A 12,047-nucleotide genomic window follows, 5' to 3' on the forward strand; every position below is an offset into this window, starting at 1 on the left:
CGAACTCACAGAGATCTCCCTGCCTCTGCCTCCCAAGTGCAATTATGGGAAATTTTACTCTTTCTTGTTGCTTATTTATATGAAACACAATGATAACTCTTGAAAAAGAATCACCTACAGCCGGGCGGTGGTGGCACACGCCTTTAATCCCAGCACTTGGGAGACAGAGGCAGGCAGATTTCTGAGTTCGAGGCCAGCCTGGTCTACAGAGTGAGTTCCAGGATAGCCAGGACTACACAGAGAAACCCTGTCTCGAAAAACCAAAAAGAAAGAAAAAAAAAGAATCACCTACAGAAGCAATTGATTATAGGTTATTTCTATTTAATTTGTTTTATTTTGAGACAAGGTCTCATGTAAGTCAGGCTGGCTTCAAGTTAGCTATTCAGCTGAGGCTGGGCCAACTTCTGATCCTCCTGCCTCTGCTTCTCAAGTGCTAGGATTAGAGGCTTGTGCAAGCACTTGAGGCTCAGTTTATGTTAATCTCTTGCTTATTCTTGCCCCACAGGTTCTAATCAATGAAAATATGTTACCTGTAGACTCAAAAAATATTCTGGAAAGCTTGTAACACTCTAGACTCCAACTCTTAAAAAGCTACTTGTCGGAGTTCACAAATAGCAAAACCAGAAGAATAAATGATTTCTTTCTCCTGAGCCTGGAATCAGCTTCCCAGGTGATAGGACCTGGGACACAGTGGGAAGATGTTTGGGTGTGGCTTTGTCCTTAGCCAAGATGGATGGGATCTGAGCATAGATGAGAGTGGTTCATAGGAGATGACCAAAGTAGTCCTGCCCCAGGGTCTCTGGAGGTGGGCAGGCACCGGACTGTTCCTGATCGAGACTGTCTTGCCTTTCTCAGGGGAGAAACCCCCCCTTTTCTATTTCATAACGATCTTTAACCTGAACCTTCCTAACTGACTGATCTTGCTCAGACAGGCCCTGGGCTACTTCACCAACTGACCCTTAACCACAACCAGCTCTGCTCGCTCCGAAATCAGCTATGGGTCCTTCCCTGCCAGAGGTTGAGAGGAAGGGGCTGTGGAGAGAGAGGAAGTTGCCTTTGTCCTGAGCCTGTAGCCCCCAGTGTCGTCCTTCCTGAGACGCCTAACTGTCTCCAGCCAGATTTCCTGTCTCCTCTGCCCCACTGAGAACTGGGGGCTCCCTACCACGGTTAGCATGGGGGTGACTCTGAGGCCCTCAAGGGGGTCAGCATTGCTACATCTTCCCTGTGACCTCCCTTCCCTCCATGGGGCTACACTACTCCCCATAACTTCTTAGCCTTAGCTCCCTGAATTTTGGTTCTTTCAAAGGAATTGGGACACTCAACCAACATTTTGAGGGGCTAGTTGTTTGTGCTCTCTGGGAGTATCTCTGATCCATTCCCCTGTCAATCCCTCCACTTCATGGGCCCCTCTCTGTGCACCCCTAACCCCAGTGGGGGAGGAGAGTTTAGTCTTGGGATAGGTCTGTCTCTTTTTAGGTCAGCCCGCCCCCAGCTTCAACGGGATAAAAGCCCATTGCCAGTGAGAGGTGTTGACAATGTCAGGTAAGTGGTGGAGTGGAGCTCTTGGGGACTGGGGACTATAACTGGAGGGGGCCCTTAGGTTGGAGACCTCTTTCTCACAGAGGCCTTCCTCATAGACCAGGCCCACTGGGGTAGGACTGTGTATGAAGTGGGGAGGAGGGAGCTTGGGAGGAAGGGAAGGGTAAACCTCTTTTCTCTCAAAAGTTCAGGGCGCTTCTTGGGATGGTGTTTTTTGTTTTTTGTTTTATTTTATTTTGTTTTGTCTTGCAGAGATGAAGCTATTCTTGACCTTGGCAGGCCTCCTGGCCTCCCTGGCCATGCTTCAGACTGGCAATGGTGCCACTCCAGGTAATAGTGCCAAAAGGGGTGTGAGGGTGGGGATTTCCAGCCCAACATCTCCCCTTTCCCTGGGCAGTCCTCCTTTGGCTTTGGGGCCTGATGAAGGGCTTTGGGGCCAGCCCTGATCTTGTGATGTACGCTCTGGGCAGCTCTCCTGGGGGAAGTGGAGAATTCAGTGGTGCTGAGCTGTATGGAGGAGGCCAAGCAGCTAGTGGACAGAGCCTACAAGGAGCGGAGAGAAAGGTGAGAGTGCCAGGCCCTGTGCAGCCCTGGGCAAAGCTGCTCCAAGTCTTCTGGAGAAAGGACAAGCAGTAGGGGGTGGTAGACCGGATGAGGGCTTACAGGTGAGACCGGACCTGGTCTGTCTGTAGTTGAGTTTCTGGCTGTCAGAACATCTTCAAAGCCACTCCTTCAATGGCCTTGCTTTCTGTCTGGACATCCAGGTCCATATCTTTTTGACAGAAGAAATCCACTTCTCCTCTGTGGTTCTCTACATAGTTCTTTCCGGCTGCTCGCCACAGGCTGGCCTGTGCTGAGTGTCTGTACCTCTTCTCTGGCCCTCTCTTGTCTAAGCAGCATCAAGCAGAGCCTTCGAAGTGGCTCCGCCAGCCCCACAGAACTCCTGTTCTACTTTAAGGAGCCGGTGGCGGGCACCAGAACAGCTGTGAGGGCTGCTGACTATCTGCACGTGGCCCTAGACCTGCTGAAGAGGAAGCTGCAGCCCCTGTGGCCACGGCCTTTCAATGTCACAGGTACTGTAACTCCTTCCTTTTTAGTCACCACTCCGTGTCTCTCAGCAAATTCTGCCAGAAGCCTCCCTCTAAGGCAGTGGTTCTCAACCTATGGGTCACGACCCCCTTGGGTAAGCCGAGCGAGCCTTTCACAGGGGTCACCTAAGACCATTGGAAAACACAGATCTTGTGATTACGATTCATAACAGTAGCAAAACGACAGCTATGAAGTAGCAACGAAAATAATTTTACCGTTGCGTTCACCTCACGAGAAACTGTATTAAGGGGTCTCAGCATTAGCAAACGTGAGAACCACTGGTCTAAGGAGTCTCAGAGGCAACCTACCACTCTTTCCGCCTCTGAGCTGGCCAGCCCACTCCTCACCCTCCCTGGGCTACTCAGCCCCAGGCTGCCTAGCATAGGAAAGGAGGTGGGGGAAGGCTCAGATCTAAGATCGTGGCTCACTCTCGCAGATGTGTTGACACCTGCTCAGCTGAATCTGTTGTCTGTGTCAAGTGGCTGTGCCTATCAGGACGTGGGAGTGACATGCCCACAGCAGGACAAGTATCGCACCATCTCTGGACACTGCAACAACAGGTGCGGGCCCAGGGCAGTCAAGGATGTGTGGTGTAGAGGGTCTAGGTCCTGCCTGTGGCGACCCATTGGGCCAGAGCTCTGTGTTTCCCTCTAGACGCAGCCCCACTCTGGGGGCCTCCAACCGCGCCTTTGTGCGCTGGCTGCCTGCGGAGTATGAAGATGGCGTCTCCATACCCTTCGGCTGGACGCCCGGGATCAATCGCAATGGCTTCAAGGTGCCCCTGGTGAGTGTCCAGTAGAGGGAGATGGAGCCCAGCCCTATGTGCAGGACCTAGGCATCCAATGACTCCTGTTGTTGCTGCAGGCTCGCCAGGTCTCCAACGTCATCGTGCGCTTCCCCAACGATCAGCTGACCAAGGACCAGGAGCGCGCGCTCATGTTCATGCAGTGGGGCCAGCTTCTGGATCATGAAGTCACCTTGACTCCAGAGCCAGCTACGCGGTTCTCCTTCTTCACTGGCCTCAACTGTGAGACCAGCTGCCTGCAGCAGCCACCCTGCTTCCCCCTCAAGGTGCTGCCTCCTTCCATCCACCATGGTCTGTGCCTGGAGAGAGGGAAGACACTTTACATGAGTGACAGTGCCCCTTCTCTGCCCTAGTTCCTCCCCAGCCCTTGAGCAAGGCTGGTCCTCATTCCTAGGTCCAGAGTCAGTACTTATCTCCTTCAGCAGAGCCAGCTGTCAACTCAAGGAGCCTAATATGCACCCTGAACCTAGCATTGCCCTGTGTCGTGGAGTGACTGGCTCTTTGTGAGGTTGGGAGAATTCTGGGATGTGGACCTGACCTGTCTTCTTCACACTCCCAGTGGAGGAGCACTGGTCTGTTCTCTCTCCTGTGGGCACTTACTTCCCTAACCCTGCTTCATACTGTGTGTGTGTGTGTGTGTGTGTGTGTGTGTGTGTGTGTGTGTTTGGGGTGTTTGGGTTCCCCAGTAGTCAAGGTCAGGGTTTGAGGCACCTTCTGTGTAGGGGGAAAAGTGTGGAGAAAAAAAAAGGCAGAGATGAAGGAGATAAAGGGCCAGGAGTCTGACAGGGCCAGGGTGACAGACAGACAGAGAGGAAAAGGCAGACACAGGCAAGAAGAGAATTAAGAGGCATAGGGAAGAGGGGTCAGAGGGCTGGCCTTGGCCAACCCCAGAAGGCTCTCTCCATTCCAGTTCAGTGAATTCTTTGTCATCCCTAAACCTCAGTCTCATTGCTAGCTGAGCCCCAGTAATTCTATGGAACCCTGAGAGACTCCCTGCAGCTCGGGGTGTGGGGGGGAGAGGGGGTGTCAGAGTTCTCTTCTGCAGGGTGTAAGCTACAAATGACCACTGTCCCAATCCACAAAAGTCAGACTAGCTTCTCTCTGTGCTGTAGATCCCACCCAATGACCCTCGAATCAAGAACCAAAAGGACTGCATTCCCTTCTTCCGCTCCTGCCCGGCATGCACCAGGAGCAACATCACCATTCGCAACCAGATCAACGCGCTCACTTCGTTCGTGGATGGCAGTGCGGTGTATGGCAGCGAGGACCCCCTGGCCAGGAGGCTGCGCAACCTCACCAACCAGCTGGGGCTGCTGGCGGTCAATACACGCTTCCAAGACAACGGCAGGGCCCTGCTGCCCTTTGACAACCTGCACGATGATCCCTGCCTCCTCACCAACCGCTCTGTCCGCATTCCTTGTTTTCTGGCAGGTCAGCTTGGGGACTGGACTAGAGTGGCTTGGAGCTGTTTCCAGCTTGTGGCAACACAGTGAGCCTGTATGTGAGCAGCATGCGGGTTTGTGATAAGAGACACTGGTCTCAACAACTTATTAGTCCAGTTGCCTTGGTAACAAGTTGGTTAGAGACAGAAAGGAGAATAACAACAGCAAAAACAAACCACATACACATACAAAAAAATCCTCCATCCATCAACCTAAGATGAAGACACAGGGCTGCTAAGGACCCTCTATTGTCTATCTAGCTTTTTCTGTCTTTTCCCTCCCGTGGACTGTGGAAAAAGAGAGAGCCGAGTCTTTGTCCGCAAGGGACAGAGAACTAAAGGCAACAGAGAGGAACAGGGTATCCTCTCCCTTTAGAACAGTCCTGTCCAATCTGGAGCCAGTAGCCACATCTGGTTATTTCAATTTAAATTATTTGTAGCAGGGATTACTGGCTCACACCTTTAATCCAGTCTTTGGGAGGCAGAGGCATGAGGATCTTTGTGAGAGTTCAAGGCCAGCCTGATCTACAGAGTGAGTTCTGGGACAGCCAGAGCTATATAGTGATAGTGAGACCCTGTCTTGAAAAAGAAGAAGAAAACTACCAATAAATACATAAACAATTTTAAATTAAATTAAATTAAAAGTTTCTGTAGTAACCACATTTTAAGGGCTCAGGAGTCCCGTGAGCTAGTAGTTCCCTACTTGGTAGTGAAGTGATTGTTTTCTTCACCCCAGAAAGTTCTAGTAGATTGTGTCACAGAATATTATTCCGTGGGCATTTTGGTTTCTTAGAAAGACAGAAGGTGGGGTTTCAAAAGGAAAGATACCTGGCAGTTTGGGTATAGGACTGGGGCAGGGATTGTGGTCACACCCAGCAATCGACGCCCCTCCCCCCACCTCTCTGTGATGTTAGACTGGGTTATATAGCTAGCCTTAGCAGGTCCGGTACTTGCTTTGAAGCCCAGACTAGCTTCAACCATTCCTCAATCTTCCTATCTTAGCCTGCCAAGTGTTGAGTGACTCACAGGTACTATCAAGCCCACACACAGTGCTAGAAGTCTTTCTTCTAGGGGTCCTGATGGTCTCTCCTGGGTCCCCTGGCAGGAGAGTCAAAGTCAATACCAGGTTGCATCTCCTAAGGGAGGGCCCGCTCTCTTCTGGGCTAGTTATGACCTCTGGTTACTCATAGGGTGGAAGCTGCTCTCAGGAATATATTTTCCTCTCAGAATTTTCTTTCTAAGTTGGCAAGGGCTGAGCCCAGTCAGTGTCTTGCAGCAAAGGTCCTGGGCCTCACCTTCTAGCCTTCCCTGATGAAGGTTTATGGAGCACTAGAGGAATCGGGGACTTTGTTTCCTTGAACAGTCTTAGGTGTAGATGCACACATCCTGTGTCTCCTCACCAGGACAAGTTGTACAGTTGACTTATTGCGAGAGAGCTAATGACAGCTGTCTTCAAATAGTGGGGGTTCTGGGTCCTGTTTGGAGGAGGATTCTCAGGTTGCCTCCAATTTGAGCAGAAAACATGCATGCTACTTTTTGGCTCATGCCAAATCAAGACAATAAGATGAGTACTTGCTCTTGGGGTTGGTCAGGTATCGTGAGACGTGTGTATATGTGTGTGTGTAGTATGTATGTATATGTGTATGTGTGTGTGGTATGTGTGTATGTATGTGTATATGTGTGTGTATGGTATATATGTGTATAGTATGTGTGTACATATGTGTGTATATGTGTGTATAATGTGTATGTATGTGTGTGTAGTATGTGTGCATGTGTGTATGTAGTGTGTGTGTATAGAAAAGGGCAAAATACAGAAAGACACAAGGCTTGGACTTGTGCCTAAGGATCTCTTGGTCTGAGCTACAGGCAGGTGGCAATCAAATGTCATGCCTAGTGGGTAAGGCTTCAGGAAAGACTTCAGTGCTCCCAAGTTCTTACGTCAGCCTGTGGCTGATACCTGAGTCTGGGGTGTGGGGGCAGGTGGAGGACAGGCACATGAGAACCACTGAAGGTCTTTGTTGGACAGGGGATGGAGACCATAAAGATGACAAAGGGTTTGCTTCCCTAAGGGGACATGCGCTCCAGTGAGATGCCGGGGCTCACCTCCTTGCACACCCTCTTCGTCCGAGAGCATAACCGGCTGGCCACACAGCTCAAGCGCCTGAATCCTCGATGGAATGGGGAGAGGCTCTACCAGGAGGCTCGGAAGATTGTGGGGGCCATGATCCAGGTAGACTGTGTCCTAACACATCTTGGCCATGTGTTCTTGGGCAGGTTTTTATCTCTCCTGAACACTGGCTTCTTTTATCTGTGATATTTTAAAGCTCAAAGGAGCTAAATGAGAACGCCCAGCAGACGTGACATACTTGACAAGTGCACTTCCCTTCCTCCTGTTTCCCCAGCCTCTTCCTTCACGAGGATCTTTTACCCACTGTCATCATCTTGAGCATTTTCTCCCCTGAGGCAGTGCTCCTGCATTTGGTTTGTGATGTTTCCATGACTTGTATTTTCCCAAGAATGTAAACATTCTTGTACATCACACACACACACACACACACACACGCACGCACGCATGCACGCACGCACGCACGCCTTTGCTAGACTTCAGGGAGAGAGGAGAGGGTGCTGAGGGCGGGGGTTTTTGATTTATACTCACATCCACAAGTGAAATTCATTTTAGTCTCAGAAGCAGTTCTAGCCTTGGACCCAGAGTGACACTGCCTCACAGCCTCCTTTTCACTGAGGACATCACACCGGAACAGACTTCTGCCCTCCATCTGTAAACCTGTAATGAGCCCCTACTGTGTGCTAGGCTATTGCTGGATACTGTGGATAATCTCAGTAATCTCAACTTCCCTGGCTCCCAAGGAGAAATGAGACCACTGATACCTTAAAGGCAAGAGAGACATTACAATGACTAACAAGACATTTTGTTTAGTCCCTTGAAAGAGAAAGTAATATAATTATTACTATTTACATTTATTACTCTGAACCACTGTGGTTCAGAGAGTTTAATAAATGACCCGAGCCAGCTCTATTTATGTCCTGTTAAATTCAGGTCTAAGACTATGGGAGACAAGCCCCTGATCCTAGCCAGGTAGGGGCAATTCCCCCAAGCTGGAGACCACAGGGAGGAACAAACAGACATCTAAAGCAAAGTCACTTCATTCTAGATCATCACATACCGGGACTACCTGCCCTTGGTGTTGGGGCCAGCAGCCATGAAGAAGTACCTACCCCAGTACCGATCCTACAATGACTCAGTAGATCCTCGAATCGCCAACGTCTTCACCAACGCTTTCCGTTACGGCCACACCCTCATCCAACCTTTCTTGTTCCGCCTGGACAATCAGTACCGGCCCACAGGGCCCAACCCCCGTGTCCCACTCAGCAAGGTCTTTTTTGCCAGCTGGAGAGTCGTGCTGGAAGGTGAGCAACAGAACCTGAGAAAAGCCAGCAAGCAGCTGAGGATGGGATGGTGTGGGCTTGGCTTCAGGGAGAGATCTTTTCTCATCTTTGGGCATCTAGTCTCGCTTTCCAGTTTCACTGACCCAGAAAGCTAGAGCATCCCAACTTCGTGAACCCTCTGTCAAAGAGTGCCTGGAGATGACTGGTCTCTGTGGCTGCCTTGGCCCCAAGTGTTGCATGTGCTTATAGCTTCTCTCTGATCCCTACGGTTCCACTTGGACCAGCCCTGACTCCACTGTGTGCTCTTGTAGCAAGATAACCTTTCCTTTCACTTCCGTCTCTTGACCTCAGGTGGCATTGACCCCATTCTCCGAGGCCTCATGGCTACTCCTGCGAAACTGAATCGCCAGAACCAGATTGTGGTGGATGAGATCCGGGAGCGACTGTTTGAGCAAGTCATGAGGATAGGGCTCGATTTGCCTGCTCTTAACATGCAGCGTAGCCGGGATCATGGTCTCCCAGGTGAGAGGCCAGCCTCAGCTCCATCCCACCTCCCTGGAAGCTCCCTTTCTTGCTCAGGACCTCTTTTCCAGTTCTCAGACAGCACCCGAGGCCCTGTCTTTTCTAGGCCCCTATGGCCAAAGTTCAGCCTCTCCCGGCTTTTTCACAAGCTGGACTTTCACAACCTGGGTAGCATCCCAGGATCTGGAACTCTGTCTCCATCATCAGCTCATTCTGACTAATTCATGAACCCGGGGGTGGGAGAGTACCACAGTCGTTTTTACTGACGAGGAAACTCGGACTTAGAGCAGTTCGGAGCTTGGCTGGGTGAGAGACGTGGAGACTGGACCCAAATGGATCAGCATAACCCAAAAGCCCCATGGCTGTGTTGTGGAGTAGCACAAGTGGCCACACCCCCGGGAAACATTTTCACTCTCTGAGTCAGAGACAGATACATTAGGCTGCTGCTCTAAGGGACAATGTGCTGTTTCCATACTTGAGTCTGGTGGGATTTGTGGTACTACAGGGCTTGGCAGGGTAGGAGAGAGAGAGGAAAAGAGTGAGAGGTCTGGAGGGACCCAGCTGTCCACTTTGGCCTGAGCCAATCACTTAGGGATCCATTCTGCTTATGGCCTTGTGCACTGAGATGGGCTTTTGAACATCTGTGTAGCTCTTTTCCTGTTCTTCCCAGTACTCTTTCTACCCGGGAGGAGAGGGGTCCATTTACAGCTAACTGTTCTCTGACCCAACGCAGGATACAATGCCTGGAGACGCTTCTGTGGGCTTCCACAGCCCAGCACAGTGGGTGAACTCGGCACGGTGCTGAAGAACCTGGGACTGGCACGGAAGTTGATGGCACAGTATGGCACGCCCAACAACATTGACATCTGGATGGGCGGTGTGTCTGAGCCCCTGGAGCCCAACGGCCGCGTAGGTCAGCTCCTTGCCTGTCTCATTGGCACTCAGTTTAGGAAGCTACGCGATGGAGATCGGTAAGCAAGCTGTGGGAAGGCAGGGCGCCACGGGAGAGGACGCATGCGCACCACAGCAGTCAGGCGGAGCTTAGAGGACAACTTAAATGAGTTGGTTCCACCAGGTCTAGTCCAGGGAGGGTAGTCAAGTTCTCAGCCTTGGTGGTACGTGCTTTTGCTCATTGAACCATCTTGATGGTCCCAAAAATGTCACTCTTAATACGTTCTCTGGGTTTCTCAGTGCTACTATGGAGGCGTCAGTTACCATGGAAAAGTTCCAAAAGTCTCCCGCTGACCCCCTTTCATGTCATTTCATCGCGATCCTGGCATCTCCATGTCTAGTTCTTACCTAACTTGCATTACACCTTTGGCAATATTGTAAAAGGGTATCCCAGGCAAGGAGAGCAAATCACAAATGCCACCCAGACGTTCTTTTACCCTTGTGGGTTCGTGTATCAGACTGGGACCCAAGCAGCTGAGCGTCTGTCTTCTGGGCTGAGTGGGCACTGCCCACGACCTGAGCTCTCCTGTGCTGTAGATATTCTTCTGTGGCCTTCTCACATTCGCGGGGTTGGGGGGTGGGGCAGCTCAAGCCAGGTCATGTCCTGGGTATCCTCAGCCCAGGGTGTCCTCACTCGGGACATCCTCAGACATAATGTCCACGATGCTCCCATGCAGGTTTTGGTGGGAGAACCCAGGTGTGTTCAGCACACAGCAGAGACAGGCCTTGGCCAGCATCTCCTTGCCCCGTATCATCTGTGACAACACTGGCATCACCACTGTGTCCAAGAACAACATCTTCATGTCCAACTCATACCCCCGAGACTTTGTCAGCTGTAACACCGTTCCTAAACTGAACCTGGCTTCCTGGAAGGAGGCCTAGAGGCTGGGTAAGGTCATGACACACTGAAGGGTATACCCTGGTGGGCTAGTGGGAATCTCAGAGAACTCTCTTCCCTGAGTGAATCCATCTTTGTGGATACTGTGGGTGCCAGTGGGGGCGGGGAATGACTGGACATTCACTTGTGAGTGCACAAGTATGTTTGCATATACACTTGTGCACATCTATGTATATGCAACATATGTAAATTAGTATGCCATGTGTGCATCATCTGTGAGCATGGGCAATGATTGTCGTGCCTTGTGTGCTTGTCAAGCACATGAGTCTGGGCTCACTGCTTATGACAATATTAAGAACGTGAGAGGCAGTGAGCAGACAGCTCGAGTTCAAGTAATCACTCTGTAGCATGGTACTGTGTGTGACTTTGGCCAAATGACTCTACGTGTAAATTCTCTTCCTTATAAATAAAAACAGCCGTGGCTTGTTAGAGGGCCTATTGCCTCCTCCAGCTCTCTACTCATTGGGCAGCTACCAGGTACTGTGCTAGCCACGGGAAACAGAAGCAATAAAGATGAATACCAAAGATGAATGCCAAATCCTCGATCACGTTCTGGCTGGCAGAAAAAAAGGCATTGGCCTCTGGAGGGGAGGATGCAGTTAGCAGTTGGGCTGTGTGGTTGTGACACAGTCCTAGGCCAGCCTGGCTCAGCTAGTGGTTTCTCCTCCTCCCTTACTCTGTTCTCTTGCTATTCACAGGGGTCTCCCAGGAGAGGAACGGAGGTCATTGGCCTTTCTGTGCTATTTGTACCTGAGATTCACACTAATAAAACATGGTGGATGAGCTCTTGTTCCATGTCTGTGAAGGGGCTGCACCTTCAGTGGGAGGTTCTCCCTGGTCTGAGAACTTGAGCCAGTGTGGTCTGTACCTCAGGGTGTTTCTAGGCTGATGATTGTGCTGGGGTACCCTCCTTTGGCTATTCCATATGTGGAGGGCAGCTTGCTCTTAGAAGCCTTGGGGCCAAGCCACACTAAGCAGACCCTCATCCCTCACGGACATCCTCCACCGCTCTGTGGAACGGGAATGTGGCCACAAGCCCTGGTATTTGTTCATTGTTCTGGCATTTGCTGACTGCATGCTCATTCTGTGTCAGTCTCTGAGAAGGGGAGGGGACAGAATGCTAGCCAGTGAGAGCAAAAGCTGAGGTCTGGTGGGAAGGCTTTGCTGAGAGAATAGAGGCCTCTGTGTCTCTGCAGACTAACACAGTGAGTGGCCCAGGGACCCTCCAGGGGACAGATGCCTCCTTATTTCAGGCTTCCAGTGATCAGACCCCAGTGTCTGGGAAGGGGAGGGCTGTGTCTGGCCAGTGGTCTTGTAAGGAGCTGGTCCATAGTGGATTAGCAGACTCTGTCTTCTCCTTTCCTGTCTTCTCACTTATGAGGAGTGGGGACCCC

General features: G+C 51.0%; 1 protein-coding gene across 1 annotated transcript; it reads left to right on the forward strand.

Moving 5' to 3' along the window:
* The first annotated feature begins 1,262 nt into the window (after nt 1–1,262).
* Mpo (myeloperoxidase) lies at nt 1,263–11,435 on the forward strand. The gene is made up of 14 exons (XM_028772448.1): nt 1,263–1,542; nt 1,792–1,869; nt 2,010–2,103; nt 2,437–2,612; nt 3,065–3,188; nt 3,283–3,412; nt 3,493–3,699; nt 4,546–4,864; nt 6,944–7,104; nt 8,048–8,303; nt 8,634–8,804; nt 9,538–9,775; nt 10,433–10,644; nt 11,352–11,435. Exons 1-13 carry the CDS (start codon nt 1,536–1,538, stop codon nt 10,635–10,637), a joined length of 2,166 nt encoding a protein of 721 aa, XP_028628281.1. The 5' UTR covers nt 1,263–1,535; the 3' UTR covers nt 10,638–10,644; nt 11,352–11,435.
* The last annotated feature ends 612 nt before the right edge of the window (nt 11,436–12,047 follow it).

The sequence above is a fragment of the Grammomys surdaster genome, unplaced genomic scaffold (assembly GCF_004785775.1).
Source record: "Grammomys surdaster isolate TR1022 unplaced genomic scaffold, NIH_TR_1.0 213, whole genome shotgun sequence".
Classification (NCBI taxonomy): Eukaryota; Metazoa; Chordata; class Mammalia; order Rodentia; family Muridae; genus Grammomys; species Grammomys surdaster.

Coding starts and splice junctions, on each gene's coding strand:
- Mpo (XM_028772448.1), top strand. Junction 3,413..3,492: donor ATGGCTTCAAGGTGCCCCTG/GTGAGTGTCCAG, acceptor TTGTTGCTGCAG/GCTCGCCAGGTCTCCAACGT. Junction 9,776..10,432: donor AAGCTACGCGATGGAGATCG/GTAAGCAAGCTG, acceptor GCTCCCATGCAG/GTTTTGGTGGGAGAACCCAG.